At 39.7% G+C, this 16,765-nt stretch overlaps 1 protein-coding gene across 1 annotated transcript in view; it reads right to left on the bottom strand.

Moving 5' to 3' along the window:
* Nucleotides 1-15,266, bottom strand: part of LOC136863210 (leucine-rich melanocyte differentiation-associated protein) — a 148,576-nt gene extending 133,310 nt beyond the window's left edge. The window contains exon 1 of the mRNA XM_067139580.2: nucleotides 14,993-15,266. Coding sequence (XP_066995681.1) covers nucleotides 14,993-15,067 — 75 coding nt within the window. The 5' untranslated portion in view covers nucleotides 15,068-15,266. The remainder of the gene's footprint in view (nucleotides 1-14,992) is intronic.
* Between the last annotated feature and the right edge of the window lie 1,499 nt (nucleotides 15,267-16,765).

Raw genomic sequence — 16,765 nt, 5'->3', positions numbered from 1 at the left:
CATGTCCCAGAAAGTCGAGAGGAGGACGCACAGAGGGTAGGTGCAAGGTACTGACAGATACTCCAGAAAAGATAAATGAAGGTGGGCAGAAAGCCAAAGGAGCAAAGAAAATTAGAAAGCAGATAAAATGCAACTTGCCATCATCAACTTATGAGGAAGATCTCCTTGAAGATGATTCAGACTCTGCTGCTGTTTTGGAATGGCATGAACAAATAAAACAGCACAACAATGAAATTATATCTACAAGGAATTTCTGTTTAACCAAATGAATGGGGGAAAAATGCTATTTTGCTTTACGTCGCACCGACACAGAAAGGTCTTATGGAGGCGATGGGACAGGGAAGGGCTAGGAGTGGGAAGGAAGCGGCTGTGGCCTTAATTAAGGTACAGCCCCAGCATTTGCCTAGTGTGAAAATGGGAAACCACGGAAAACCATCTTCAGGGCTGCCGACAGTGGGATTCGAACCTACTATCTCCCGAATACTGGATACTGGCCGCACTTAAGCGACTGCAGCTATCGAGCTCGGTGGGGGGAAAATGAAGTGCATTATATTATGTTGCTGAAATTATTGATATTGTGTCTGGAGAATTTTCTGTTAGATATCCAAAGACGGTTTCCTTGTCTGAAAAATAAAATTTTGCTTAATAAAGATGATGATGGGTTTTTTTTCCTACAATTTGCTTAACGTCGCACCGACACAGATAGATCTTATGGCAACAATAGGATAGGAAAGGCCTAAGAATGGGAAGGAAGAAGCCATGGCCTTAATTAAGGTACAGCCTCAGCATTTGCCTGGTGTGAAAATGGGAAAACACAGAAAACCATCTTCAGGTCTGCTGACAGTGGGGTTCAAACCCACTATCTCCCGGATACAAGCTAACAGTTGTGCACCCCTAACCGCACAGCCAACTCGCCCGGTGATGATGTTTATGACATTCCACAGAAGGCTATTGCAATGAAGGTATTAGAGTATTAGAGGATCTGCTTGACAATGTCTTCATTTAGCATTTGTTGTCAAAGTTAGCGCATACAATTTCAGTAAGAAAAATTGGAAAGAAAAAAAAACTACAAGGAAGAAGACAATGTTCAACAAGACAAATGTAATTCTTTTTCTTCGTTTTACGACTTGCTTTACGTCGCACCTTCACAGGTAGGTCTTTTGGCGATGATGGGATTAGGAAAGGGCTAGGAGTGGGAAGGGGCCATGGCCGCAAGGTACAGGCCCAGCATTTGTCTGGTGCTGAAATGGTAAAACACAGAAAACCATCTTCTGGGCTGCCGACTGTGGGGTTCAAACCCATCATCTCCCGAATGCAAGCTGACAACTGCGTGACCCAAACCATGCAGCCACTCGCTTGGTAATACTTTTTCTGTTGTTTTGTGAACTTAAAATTTTGTGATGTGTTCGCTGTTTTGTGGAGCAGGGCTGAAGGGGGGAGCGATCAGTTGTGGCACCGCTCCGTGTGTGACGTCGACGTACTAGGGCCGCGCCTCCTGCTGCTCAGCCAACCTGAAGGGGGTGGGCCGGCACCTCAGACACTGCTACAGTGGCCGCTATGTCACTGTGGTCTTGTGAGATGTGGAAACAGCAAGTCCCGTGCACCAAGAGTCTTCCATATCCAGAGGCTTCCATAAGATTCGAGAGGCTGATGTATCTCAAAAGGTCCGGCCAGAGGCATATAAGACAGTAACACCTGCGGAGTTCAGTCAGTTCAGAGAGTGAATGGACTCAGTGAGCTGGCAAGGAGCTTAATTGGAGCTCAATCAGTGTGAATGAACAAGAGTGGAGGTTGCAGTCAGTCATTGTGCATTACAGCCAGAGTTGAGTGGGCAGTCTGTTGGAGTGTTCACCTGTTGGAACTGAAGACTAGTTCCATTACCTGTCATCGTGTGTGTGTCTAGCGGCCAGCTGCTGTGAGCGAGTATCGAGTTCTGGCGCAGCGTGGAAAAGACAATGCGTGCCGTCAAGGGGCTATGAACTTAGTTCTGCTGGAGTGTGGGCGGCGAACATCCTCTTGAATGTGCCGTGTGCAGACTGCGAACTGTGCCAATGCCAATCAGTGTGAGACTGTAATACTGGTGACTGTAGTCTGCATGTATTAATGTAAATGAACAGTGAGTACTAAGTGAGAGAGCACGTACTGTAAAATTGTGTGTCATGAGTGCATGTTGTGAGCTTGGTAATCCTGTGTGTTAATGTGTAGTATAAGTAACTAGTAAATAAATATTTAGAAGTAGAACGCTGCCAGGTTCTGTCTTTATTTACTTGCCCACCAACATGTTACAACGTATCAAAAGTACATATTGTGTGTATTATTTTATGAATTTCTGATGAGCAGAAAAACTTAAGTGAACTGACAAGTGGCCAATACAGAGGCACGTGGCCCAACGTACAAGGGCGCATTTTACCTAGGACCATTTGAAGACTTTTTAAGATGCTTTGAAACCTTATTCATTTGAGTTTATAAATGAGAAAAAAAAATATAAAGTTATAGGGAAATGGTAAACCATACTTAGTGCCAGTATCCCTTTTTATTCAAATGCAACAGCTATTATACAAGTTACTGATTTTTTTTTTTTTTTTTTTTTTTTTTTTAAGTGGCCCTAGATATACTAGCTTTTCCTGCAGTGTTTTGGCTCGGAGGGAAGGGTACAATGAAAATGTATCACTATTCTCTCTCTCACATTCCTATCTGGGTTCCATAGCAACTAAAACATCACTAGAAGTATAGTAGTTGTTTATGCTATTTGCTTTACGTCACACCGACACAGATATGTCTTACGGCGACGATGGGATAGGAAAGGCCTAGGAATTGGAAGGAAGCGGCCATGGCCTTAATTAATGTACAACCCCGGCATGTGCCTGGTGTGAAAATGGGAAACCACGGAAAACCATCTTCAGGGCTGCCGACAGTGGGGCTCGAACCCTGGATACTGGCCGCACTTAAGCTACTGCAGCTATCAAAGTTGTTTATGAACATTAACATAAATGAGATAGTCTTCTTTAGTAAAACTCTTAGACAGTTGGTAAACATATGTCATTAAACCTATGGTGGTGAATTTATGCATAACATCAGACTTATTGGCCTCCTTTCAATACAGTAAACATGCCAAGTGAAGCAACATGAAGCATAAGGGGGATCAGACTTCCTTCAGTTGTGTGAATTTACATTAAAATTTCACCACTGATCGAGATGGGTAGATTTCAGTGCATGGTAGTCAAATGCTAGCTCATCGGGTTGCTCACATATTGCTGCAGTGGAACTCACCATCCGAGAGTTTTACCATCTTGTTCTATTCAGAGTCAAATACCACAACCACCGGGCAAGTTGACCGTGCAATTAGGAGCGCGCAGCTGTGAGCTTGCATCCAGGAGATAGCGAGTTCAAAACCCACTGTCGGCAGCCCTGAAGATGGTTTTCCGTGTTTTCCCATTTTCACACCAGACTGTACCTTAATTAAGGCCACGGCCGCTTCCTTCCCACTCCTAGGCCCTTCCTATCCCATCGTCACCATAGGACCTATCTGTGTCGGTGCAGCATAAAACAAACTGTAAAGAAAAAACACCATAACCCTTGTAAAAAAATCTAGCAACACCAACACGCTATAACTTCACAACCTACAGCCCACAACAGCTCAAAATTGCCCAGAAGTCTTAGTTTATGCCATGAAACATGGATAATTCTCAATAAAAAGAGTGATTTCTGCATCAAAGCAATAACTATCAGGATCCTTCCTTGTGAGATAAGGTGCAGGAATTTTCATGCTACGAATTTAAGTTAAAGCAGCAATTTTATTTACACTGCTAAGATGGACTGTAAGGAACAGACAAGTGAAGCATGTACTTAACGTTTAATACACTGAAATAAGCTTCTAGATCCTAGACAGATCCGTGCCTCATACGACAAGAGTCATAATTCACAATTCTCATATATTTCTGGAGGTGACAAAAACACTTATTACTCTTATTACTGGAGCTTAGATAGGACATTTTTACATTTAGCTACTTATGCCTTATCAACAATAACATTGCCTTGAAATGTTTCATTACTGTTTTACAATTGTGAGTTTGCAGCTATTCCTTCATTGCTGCTTCAGTTAGCATAGTGATAAGTTGTGTTGTCATACCTCCAAGTGAACAGAGGTGAAACAGAAAAAATAACTGCACTAATGTCATCTTAGTGTACAAAGTATGCCATGCGCCCAACCATGTAATTCATATATCCTTCACTTTTATTTCGTTACTTTCTGAATGCAGAATAAAATATATTGGGTGCGTTTTTGCTGTTCTATCTAGCTGTTAATTCTTCATCCCATAGGATGGTTGGATCCTCAAACAGCACTGATGGCAGCGTCATAACTGAAGCGAACAAGGTATGATGAGGAGTAAGGTGGTTTTCTATTGCTTTCATCACTGGACCAGAAAGTGATGAGACATTTTTGCTATTTTCAACCTTGCACAAAATGCTGTTCATGTTAAATTCCATAAAGTCTTGCTTGTTATTGTTCTAAACACTTAGCACACCATCCATGGTGTTGTAAAAATTTATTTATAAAATTACGGTATAATAAGAGTTGGGTTTCTAAGCAGTTGAATTAAAACATTATTAAAAAATAATGTTTTCTCTAGTCATTAAGTTAAAAGTGTCTATGTGTTGTATATGATAATGCAGATACCTTCTGCTTTTCGCTATAGTACTGGTATGGTAAAGCATATAAGTTTTCTGTATGCCAGTCCCAAGTCAGTCTTCTTATAAGTAATAGCACACAAGATGAACAGTAGTCACGCAGCCGAACAATTTCAAGTCATTAAGGTAAGTCCCAGATTTCAAGTATTTAAACATAAATGTTTATACATTTCTAAAGGTTTGAGAGTGATTTTGATAGAATCTGACTATGTTCTTTTAAGAACGAAACATGACATTCTCATTTAATTAAGTTGCTTCTTGTTCAGGTATAATACTGTTACCATTTGTTTTCTTTTGCAGGTAGTTTATAAATTTATTACTCAAAATTAGTTTCAGCAGACTTAAGACCCTAACAGTTATAAATTGAGTCAAAACTGAAAAGAAATGGCTTCTTTAGATATTACACAAAAAAAAAGGAGTCTGTAAAAAATTTACTGAAAGAAAACCTGATCTAAATAAGGAGGCTGTCAGGAAATATACAAAGAAACATCCTGAAGTCAAGCAAAAAGCTGTTAGGAGTTACAATGAAAATAAATTTTTGATACTGTGGTAAACAAAATCTTTATCGGGATTCAAATACGACTGCAATACATATTACAGTAATGACATGATTGTTGCTATTGGCCAGAAAGTCCATTGCAAGTAGTGTAACGCAAAAAATGGAATGAAGAAAGCCCCGATTAGTGCTGTGGGAACAGAGATATACCTCTTTCCTATTGGAAAGCTTCCTTAACCTCTACACAATTTCCTTATTAATGAACATCCTGAATCTGAGCATTTTTTGAGGAACAGGAGGAAGTAGGTACAACAGACATTTTCAAATGATGTGCTTTGGAGCTGAAGAGGTATATGACTGAAATTTTATACCAACTTTTAAAGTTCAATGTCAAGTTTAAGGTACGGTACCACAGAATAGGAAGTTTGCTACCTTCATCGCAAGGGGGAAAAAAACATTTATACATATATATTTTGTTGGCAATTATGAAAAGGAGTCAGAAATTCAGTACAATATCTCTCCTGTTGCAAAACCTTGATTAATTTTACAACTTCAACAACATATGGATAATCACAATCCTTATATGAGTCGCCTAGTTACAAAACCAGCTATTTTTTTTTTAATGTTGGGAAAACAGCAAAAACTGTTTTAAAGCAGTTTAAAAGAGGTACAAATAAGGTTCTTTAAAAAAAAAACATAAAATTGTGGATAAATAAATACCTTAGAGTGAGCAATCGTGCATTTATACTTTAGTCGTATTTTACACGTAAAGATTGCAGTTAGCTGGTTTTGCAACCGAACGTCACATTTAGCAGGTTTTGCAAACTTTTGAAATATCCGAGCTAGGAATTCGGACAACCTAAAATGCGAGTTGTGAGACGTGAAATAGGTGTAAAAGTATTTGGACATAGCGGTTCTTATATTATAAGATACTGAACTAACATTAATTATTAATAATAATTGCGATGATAGTCGAGTCGGTCATATTTTTTCAGGAATAGAAATGGGAAATAAATTCACTTTGTCAATATTATCAAAATCAAAACATTGTTAAGCTTCTGTTTAATACATACAGTACATCACTAATACAATCACATTGTTACAGACTCTTATTTTTAAACGACACACTCTCCATCAGCGTCGTCGAGTAGTTTGAAAACTTTGTCTGTTTGATCACCTACTCTGGTAGGGTCTGCAGTAAAGCTTTCCTGTTGAGTGAACACGTCCTTAAGGAAACCTAAAATATCATCTTGGTCCCATTGATCTCTGTGGTGGAGAGCCAAAAATCTCTTCACATCATCAAGTTTAGCTTTTTTCACGACATTACCTTTTGGGATGACGTCAGGGAGATCATTTGTAAAAGTTTTGTCTTTCTTAGTAAGACTTTTTGGCTGGCACGCTTCAAAATTATAAAAAGGCTCTCCTTGAACACAGTACACTTTTCTAGTCAGGCTCTTCGTAAAAAATCAGCTTCTTGGCCTTCTGTAACTGGAAGTGCCATGCTCCTGGGGTTTTCAGAACGCTCTGGGCAAAAGTCTTCCAATCATGTACTGGTACTGTACAATCATCTCCCAAACGAACGAGCGTGGAAAGTTTCTTGATGATTTCGGTGTATTTAGTAGGGTTCTCAATAACAGAAAGCTTCCGGAGTTGTCATTCTATATTGCCAAAAACTCGATCTGGTAGAATAAATGAATGTCCAATGATGGGAAACCATAAAATGATTCTCTACAATGTATTCGGATCTTCATGCAGAAACCACAGGATAATCATGCTCATCATAGTGGTATTTTTATTTTTTTCGCCGCAGCCATCATAGAAAATTCACACTGTTATTTGGTTGGCCAGGTCTAAGTTGAGAAGTTTGTGATGCACCGTGGAATCAATCTGGTTTGAATGTTTCGGAAATTTGCTTTCAAGCCACACGTAGGTAGTAACATTATCTGAGGTTTGACTTTCATTTGACGAGCCTACGCATATTGTGAAATTGCACAGATACATCTGTCGAGCGTAGTACGCAGTTTGATCTGTGACCTTTGGAAGAACTAGATTCTTTTGGACGTCGTAACCTACTGTCAGTTCATTATCATCTTCTTGAAGATGTTTGAAGAACACTTTTCAGTGTGTAATTTGTGAGCCATCAGCTGTGTTTGAAGCACAGTTTTCTCCTCGTGTGTTTTTGAGTGGACAATCCTCTGCTTCAATGACGAGCAAGTAGAACAAGTGTCGACTGAAGGAGCACCGAACCTGATATTAAACTCCGTATCGAATATTTTGAGATAATAGTCGTACTTGACCTGGAGATCACTCGAGTTAGCTTCACAAAACATTGACCACTTCTTCTTGACATTAAGCTCACTAGGCAGGTATACTCGCTCACCGTTTCTGCCTATAGAGTGGTGTTTTTCAAGTGGTTGAAATGATTTTATGTCGTTCATGACAGCCCCTTTTCTGTCTCTGTAAATATCAGTTCACCGAACTCCTCCCCTTTTCTCACTTGGAGCAGTTTCATCTTCCAAACCATGCTGACAAAGTCTTTTTACCCTGTCCTTTCCAACTTGTAGTATAGCCTACTCAGAAAGGCTCCTTGACATATGTGAATATTCTCGACCACACCAGCTCGATATTTGGGCAATGTGAATAGCGTAGATATTTGGTGTTTCGTAGTATCACCTTTGAATTTTTGTTTTGGGGAGCTTACCAAAACATGTTACAAAATAAACTGATTTTGCCCAGCACGTTAAAGGTCTGCGTTGAACATCTGGTGTATTCTGCGTAAATCTTGCATCGAGAGTTCCATGCACTTCAGTTTTCCTTGTGCGTGCTTACAGTCCGGAAGTCTCGTGAATCCCTTAGGCTGGTACCTGTAAAAAAAAAAAAAAAAGTGGTTTGAGAACGAGCACGGTAAGTAAAATAAAGTACAACAATATGTGGATTGTCAACATTGAGGTTATGTGTCATGTTGAACTAACCTCATTTTCTTCTGAACATTCCTCTTCCATTGTTGTGGGCATCTATGTCTTTTCCGGCCTCTTCTTGTTAGCTCTTGACCATCGAGAGTAGTAATAGTATTCTTGTTTGTTACATTTTGATCAGGAGTCATCAACGTTTCATCACTAGCTGTCGTGCTTCTACCTGAACCCCCATTCTCCCATTATGAATCCGAATTATGGCGACTCACTGCTGTAAAGCCCAACAACACAATATTGGATCTATCAATAAATAATTAGCTGTAACCCCTAAAGTATACAATTGCTATTAAAAACACTCACCAATCAAAGTTATGCTAGCATCCCACTAGACTTGTGATTGCAACCATTGTTCCATCGTCCACAAAGAATGATAGTGACTCCACTTTCACATACTACCAAACTAAGCAGTACAACTACTGTCTACCTAATACTACTTCTGCAACGCTATTGATATTCTACAGAATAATAATCGATAAACGGTACAATGTGGAACACAGCAACAGTTGGCAGGTTTTGCATCCGAACGGTGCGAAGTGGGCAATCGATATACTCAACTTAGCTGGTTTTGCAACCGTTGGTCACTTGGCTGGTTCTGCATCCGAAAAAGCTTTACACTTAGCTGGTTTAGCAAACAAACGCTTCTTTCTAAGCTCATTTTGAGAACGTTATAGGTGGTTTTGCACCCTGAGTCTTTCACTAATCGTTAAGAGGACGCGAAAACATATCCAATGGTGCTAAAAGATCATTTTATACATTTTTGTCAGTTAGCTGGTTTTGCAACTAGGCAACTCATATACAAGATGTTGAAACAGCGTTGAAGAATGCCCCAGAAGGTAAAGGGATTAAAGTTGCGATTCATGTGTACCGATACCACCAGTTGAACAAAGGGGTCAATATAGTGCACCTAGAAAAAGTGAGATGGCTTTGGTGCTTGTGGGGCAGGAGTTTGAAAAGTGGGAATTTGTTCTTCATAGCAGAGGCACAAAGTCGGTGTGGATCAATGAAACTCACCATGACGTTCTTCAGTACACTCTAATGTTCTGCCGTGGAGAAGATGGATATTCCATTAGAATCCCCAACCCGATCCAAATTCTAAAGTCCCTCTTAATTAAAAGTGTTTCTGCTTCACATTTTTACTCTTACCAAATCACGGAAAGTGAGAGTAAAGAACTACACCTTACACTATCGCAGTCTCCATAATCAGCATTTAATTAAAACTCCCAACTAGATTATGACTTCAACAACAACAATGGACAACATAATTTGAATGGCAGAAGGGCAAGGGATTCTGCATTTATAATTACAATTACACAACTCAAATGTGACTGGCTGTAGGCAAGGGACACTGCCATTATAATGAAAGCTCCCCAACTCAAATGTGACTGGAAGTAGGAAAGGGGGCCTGCCTTTGTAATGAAAACTCCCCATATCGACTGAGACTGGCAGTAGGAAATGGGGCCTGCCATTGTAATGAAAACTTTTCAACTTAGACTTTACATGAGAAATGATGTACGGCAACCTCCACGTGGTGTTTCTTGGGTAATGCTAAGAGTAACTGCGAACTAATTAAATCTTACTCACAACATGTATATTATTTTACCTAGCATTCCGTAGTGAAACACAGGTACATGAGCTAGTATATTTATAAAGTGCAATTACAGTAAGTGACCTTCAATTGTATGTACATCCAACCCTTGTCCCGTTTCTCTACAGGGTCGGGTATGTAGTGAGATGAATCTTCACAGCAAGTTTTTATGATCGGATGCCCTTCTTGATGTCAACCTCATCAGAGGAGTTAATGAGATGTAATGACTGATGTGATATGACAGTATGAAGGGAGAAGGTGAAACCCAGTGCCAGCACATAGCCTACTCCTGTCAAATATCACCATGGGATCTGCTCAACGCTTTACGTTCTAATCCGATGGACGAATCACCACTAACAGCATCATATCGCCTCAATCCATATTAGCACTGCGGAGTGGTTTGGAATTTAATCCTGGCTTTTGGCATGCAATCTAGTGATTTAAAATTGTATACCAACCCCTCTCCTACCCAGTCGGCCGACAATGTGATGGTGAAATATTTATCAACCAACGGGACTCAAACTGGCTAACCACAGTGTCAGACCATATAGACTTGACCCCTTACTTTTTTGCTACTTGTTTAATGTTGCACTAACACATCGAAAGTTTCCGGCGATGGAAGGGTGGGAAAGGGCTAGGACTGGGAAGGTAGCGGCTGTGGCCTTAATTAAGGTACAGCCCCAGCAATTGCCTGGTGTGAAAATGGTAAACAATGGAAAATTTTCTTCATGGCTGCCAACGGTTGGATTAAAACACCCTGTCTCCTGAATGCAAGCTCACAGCTGCACAACCCTAACCGCACGGCCAACTCACTCTGTACTTGACGCCTTAATGATCATGGCCACCAAGAGGGATGATGATGATAATAATAATAATTATTATTATTATTATGTGACCTTCAACAATCATAATATAGTTCTCCTTACAATACTGTTTCACATCACATAAAGAAACATATGATAAAGTTTTGTACCTCCAGTACCATACAAACATCTGCACTTACAACTTGATGTAAAAGTAAAGGAAATATTTGTAACTGAACACTAGAAATGAGTGTTTTCACAAGAAATCTTTAATAATGCAATTCATTTCTATTAACATAACTGAAACTGAACCAAGATTATTGAATGGTATAGGTTGGGAGACTTTCCTAACAAAAGCACTGGAGTTCTCATGTGAAATGTCATTTTTATCCAGCCAAAACCAATAAGTACCACTTGGATGCATGTACTGGTACTGTAGCTTAAGTTCTTCCCCCCTCCAATCAATCTCAAGCACAGTGGCAAAGTACTGCTTACTGATGGCTTCCTTTCTGGTATGAGTTGAACTTTGCAAAGATATTGATACTAGAACAAAATCTCTAATCGTAACATCTTCTAATAATGCTTCTGCATTAAATCTACCTATGTCCACTGATGCTGGATGTGCTGTCCTTCCTACCAGAAAATGACCACTTTATTTATGATGATATGACAGGGAAAAAAAAAAAAAAATTGTCATGGTCTTCACACATCTGTTTTCCAAATAAGTCTGTACCTATAGATCTGCTCAGTAGATAAGTAGAGAACATTCCTGCCATAGACTTCACATCGTCAGAGAAATCATGTGCAGAATTGATCACAGCAGTTCCAGCGTTGATACAAATCCATGCCTTGCTCTTTATGATTCCACCAATTCCATCTAATGCCCCTTTTCCATGGGAAGTAGCAACAAAACTCCTTTCTCCTTTCATTCCAAAATCACTCTTCATGTAGCCACGGTTATGAAGACTAAAGTGAATTTTTAGTTGAGTTGACTGGGCGCGTTGGCTGTGAGCTTGCATTCAGGGGATAGTGAGTTCGCAGCCCAAGGTCAGCAGCCCAGAAGATGGTTTTCTTTGGTTTCCCATTTTCACACCAGGCAAATGCTGGGGCTGTACCTTAATTAAGGCCACGGTCTCTTCCTTCCCACTCCTAGGCCTTTCCTATTCCACTGTCGCCATAAGACATATCTGTGGCAGTGCAACATAAAGCAAATTATTAAACAGATAAAAATAGTTGAGTTGTACAGCCATCAAAGAAGAGCTCAATATTTTCTAAAATTTTGGAAGACTTGTCTTAATGTCTGTGTAACACACTGAAAGAATGCCCAGACTGTAAATTTATCATGGTACAATTCATGACTTACCACAGTCACAGAACGTGTAGCACCACGTAACCAAGCACAGACTGTGAAGATGGTTCCACTGAGTACTCTGTATCACATCCTGAGCTACAGTATTGATATTTTCTGCAAAATCAACATGCAGAATACATTCATTTGCTGCAATTTTATTTTTTCCTCTCTTCAAAGTATCGGAGCTGAACATATTTAACATAGGCTACATACAAATTTTACAATATTTCAACGGGTTCTTCATTTCAGTTAAAACATCATTAAGAGATCCATCTGCCCAAAACAATTTATGCCATCTACTTCCTTCCACTGCTTCAATGTGATGAACGTATCTAAATTAGTTTCCCCAAATAACGCTTCATTGCTGGTTTGGCATTCACAGCAGAGACCAGTCATGCATTTCTCACAATTTCTATCACAGCATAATGTAGTGAGAAGTTCCCTTCCACAGGCTAGAAAAAGCTCGTTTCACATTCTTAATAGCCTGAATAAGAAATCTGAAGTTCAAGTGATATTTGCATACACATAGGCCCTACACTGCGTGGGGTTTTTGCTACTGGTAAGACATATTCAGGGCGTAGCTCAAAGAATTTTGACTTTTTGACTGACACATCATTTTCCTTTTTTGCAAATGGCATATGATTCTGCAATGGTAAATGACATATACCTCTTTTTGGCCAGTCCATGTTATGAATGGTGTGAAAATATCGCTCATAGGGTCGGTAGGTGCATGCATTTCAGTGGGCTTGGCAGACTGACATGTAATAGCAACGGCTGGCTCGGTGAGGAAAGCACCAGGAAACTACCTCACTCCTCATTTCCCTCGTACGCCTCTTCAGTAAAGCCTAGGCTATTTATGACAGCTGTTGGCGGAGCTGCAGAGGATCAAACCAGCCTTCGGGCCGAATACCCAACATACATACAAACCTCTTTTAGAATCAACTCATGTTTCCTTCAGTTCTTATTTTACACAGATTTCACATAAGTTCCTTTTGTTTGTTTCTCTCGGAAGACGAAACAGCACGCTCCACAAGGTTAGGAACTAAGGACAACACCAGTCTACACTGTCAGGTCCGGTTAGTGACAAGGCCTTGCGCCTGAGGCAACCAAAGATGGTCGGAGGGGCGTAAGCCACAAGTTAGTGCTGCACAGCAGCCAACAGGCCTCTAGCATTCCCTAGGGCAGGCATGGCAAACCTTTTCTGACTAGCGTGTCAATTAAGGGTTTCTTAATGACTTTTTACTGTCTAGTGTGCCACCGGTTATTTTCCTTTAAAATCATCATGAAACCACCTCATTTGATTTCATTTAGGTGTTATATTTCATTACATATGAATCCATTCGGCTGAGTGTTTCATGATTTTATTTTGCTAACATCACTGAAAATTACATTTAAAAAAAAAACAGGTATATTTTTAAAATAAGGTACTGTATATTTTTACTTTAACCTAATATATTTTGTAAAAGATATGGCCATAGAATTAATTGTGACATACATGTCATATGTTCGCCATCCCTGCCCTAGGGTGACAGCAGCGCGTTATACGTTCATTCGATAGTGGTGAAAAGCTGAATAAAGTATGCTGGAGGGTGACAAAGCCATTGGTCTGGATTGGTTAGGTCCAGCTACAGACAAGATCATTAGGCTCGGGGCAAGCAAAGTTGGTCTGGAAGTGCAGCCCTCCCTTTCCTAGGGAGACAGCAGCGCATTCTATGTTAGATAGTGGTGAAAAGCTGAATAATATAGCATGATGGAAAGTGCCAAAGCCATTGGGCTGGACTGGTTAGTTCGAGAATCTATGTTTGTTGATTTCTGGGAATTACATCACTTCCCATTGTACGTCAGCCAAAGGAAATGCTAGTAGCTAATCAAGTAACGGACAATGGCACGTGCTACACTTAATTCGGTTACAAAAGTAAACGTACTTCGGGAGGTAGGCTGGTGGGTCCCTGGTGGCTATCATAATGAACACACATCTAAAATCAATTCCAGGTAAGATCTGCATCATTTAAACTTCCTTATAATGTTATTAAATTTGGACAGCGGACAGTAAAATTTTACACTCCAACAACAAACACACGTATCCTTCGAGTGCCCCTACAGAGTGTCTTTCCAATAAATATAAAGATGCACTTTCCCCCAAACAGGTCGAGGCTTAGCAAATAGAATTTTAAGGACCAATTATTTTAGGCCTATGTATAAGGTAAATGGCAAATTATTTGAAATGCCTAACTAAAATAAAAGTTATTGGAAAATATCACATGGATGTGAGCTGCATGAACCATTTTAACCACATACCACCACCCCTGCCCTTCTTAAATCTCTGGCAGTATCAGGAATGGAACCCAGGCCTCCTCCAAGTACGGCAGCTAATATCACTAACCATTATGCTACAGAGGAGAGCCATCTCACCTAACAAAGATAGCCACTTGATGTCTAGGTTAAAAAAACCTACCACACCCACCACCTTATAATGTTATTAAGGTTGGACAGTGGACAGTAAAATTTTACACTCAACAACAAACACAGGTATTCCTTCGAGTGCCCCTACAGAGTGTCTTTCCAGTAAATATAAAGATGCACTTTCCCCCAAACAGGTCGAGGCTTAGCAAATAGAATTTTAAGAACCAAGTCTTTAACTTCCAGACTTTGTATTAAGTTATTCCAGCTTCATGCAAAAAAAAAAAAAAAAAAAATCCTTAAGACTGGCGTTCTGCGAAGTAACTGTAATTGCAATATCACTGATTACTTGTTGAAAAAGTAATATGTAACTGAGTAAGATATTTCTCAGATAACTGTAAATCAGCCCGATTCCTTTCTTCTTGTATTCCCATCACTGGTTATAGCCATGAAGCGAGTCTCGTAACGTGAACTCGTACAGCTAAAGACAACAGTTGTCTTATTTTGTGGAAGTAATTCAATTCTATGAGATATACTATGGCAAATCCGCAGTGTTAAGCAATCCCAACATAGCCAAACGGTCAAATACTGTAATTAAGCTATCTGGTAGATCCCCCTTATATCAATATATTGTTAATATGTTTTAAAAATGTATGGTAGTAGTTTAATTGCCAGTATAACTGAATGCATTCTTACCCTGGAATTCTCAAAGACAATTGCACCCCTGCCTTCAAAGGAATCGAAATCATAATCATCATCTTGACGGTTCATTATTTACGTTGGTGTTCACAAGAATTTAGGTTATGTACACACACACAAAAACCACGAGGCCAATTTAACAAAGCACTGCATCAGCCGTTCGTGAACACTGCGAATGAGGAGATGAATAATCCACAAAACATGCAGGATTAATTATTTATTTTATCCTATTGCATAAACAATCTCTAGGTCAACTACTGTCTCGAGAACCACTTCCACATGCTCGCACTCGCGCTGCCAAAAATTTGTTTGTGTTGCCTTTGTTTTGTTTGATATGTTTCGGTATCACGATCATCAACCTACGTTTCGCGTAGCTCCTGGTACCTATTTCATATTCCTTTGAAGGCAGAGGTGCAATTGGAACATAATTATATGATCCCTTTATTTCAGATAACATCAACATAAACTGTCCGGCTCCATGGCTACATAGTTATCGTGCTGGCCTTTGGTCACAGGGGTACCGGGTTCGATTCCCGGATGGGACGGGAATTTTAACCATAATTGGTTAATTCCCCTGGCACGGGGACTGGGTGCATGTGCCGTCCTCATTTCATCCTGCACCAGGCTTCTCCGTAGGCCACACACCATTTCATTTCATTTGTTTTGGTCCTTTCCAGCCTGATAAATATAAATAGTATTCAAATGTTCTAAAACTGCTGCTGTAAAATAGATTAGGAAGCCTTCAACCTGCTTAAAGGACCTCTTTTCAGCTCTTTATTTAATTGCTGAACCTCGCATGATGATGACGATTATTATTATTATTATTATTATTATTATTATTATTATTATTATTATTATTATTATTATTATTATTATTATTATTATCTGCCTGCTGTCATTTCTTGATGGATACAGTACATTTGCATCCATCTCTTGGGACAGGCCAGAGTAAAGTGTAGCTTCCACCGAAGTCCCAGTCAACATCCATGGCTGTGACAATATGGAAGTTGCTGGGGTATGGGTAGTGCTGAGTAATGACATTCAGAGCATGACTAGTGCATATGAGTGTCATGAAAGGTGCTGCTCATGGGGTCAGTCGTGCTGCAATAGTACTTTCTGACCCGGTGAGGAAAGCAATGGCAAACTACCTCACTCCTCATCTTGCCTAGTACGCCTCACTTTGGTGCTGCCATTGGTTTTGGGGGTTTCCTTATAACCTTATAACCTTTGGTGGTGCTATTTGAGGATCCAACCAGCCTCTGGGCTGATGACCTAACACACACATTATTATTATTATTATTATTATTATTATTATTATTATTATTATTATTATTATTATTATTATTATTATTATTATTTGCCAGCAATTCTTCTCCTCCACTCTTCTCTGTAATCTGTTATTCTCTTCATTTTCTCATATGAGCCTGCTCGTACATGTTCTCTGATCTTTCTGATCGTTCTTGCCTTGAATCATTCCTTCCATGACATTAACTATAAAACTATTGTGCCCGTAGAGATGGCTAATTAATTAGTCTTATTTCTGATAATCAAGATCTTTTTTTTCACCTGTACTGCTAAGGATTTCTTCATTTTTGAGTTTCAATGTCCGTGAGATCTTTTCCATCCTCCTCCAGCACCATATCTCAAACTCCTCCAGATGTTTCTTATCACGTGCGCCAATTGTCCATGTTTTAAGCCATACAAGGCCATACTCAAGGCCTCCCTCCGAACTATTTGAAAAAAAAAATACATTTTTATTGCATGTTAGCC

This window comes from Anabrus simplex, chromosome 2 (genome assembly GCF_040414725.1).
Source record: "Anabrus simplex isolate iqAnaSimp1 chromosome 2, ASM4041472v1, whole genome shotgun sequence".
NCBI classification, from domain to species: Eukaryota; Metazoa; Arthropoda; class Insecta; order Orthoptera; family Tettigoniidae; genus Anabrus; species Anabrus simplex.
This window is presented reverse-complemented; position numbering and strand designations above follow the sequence as displayed.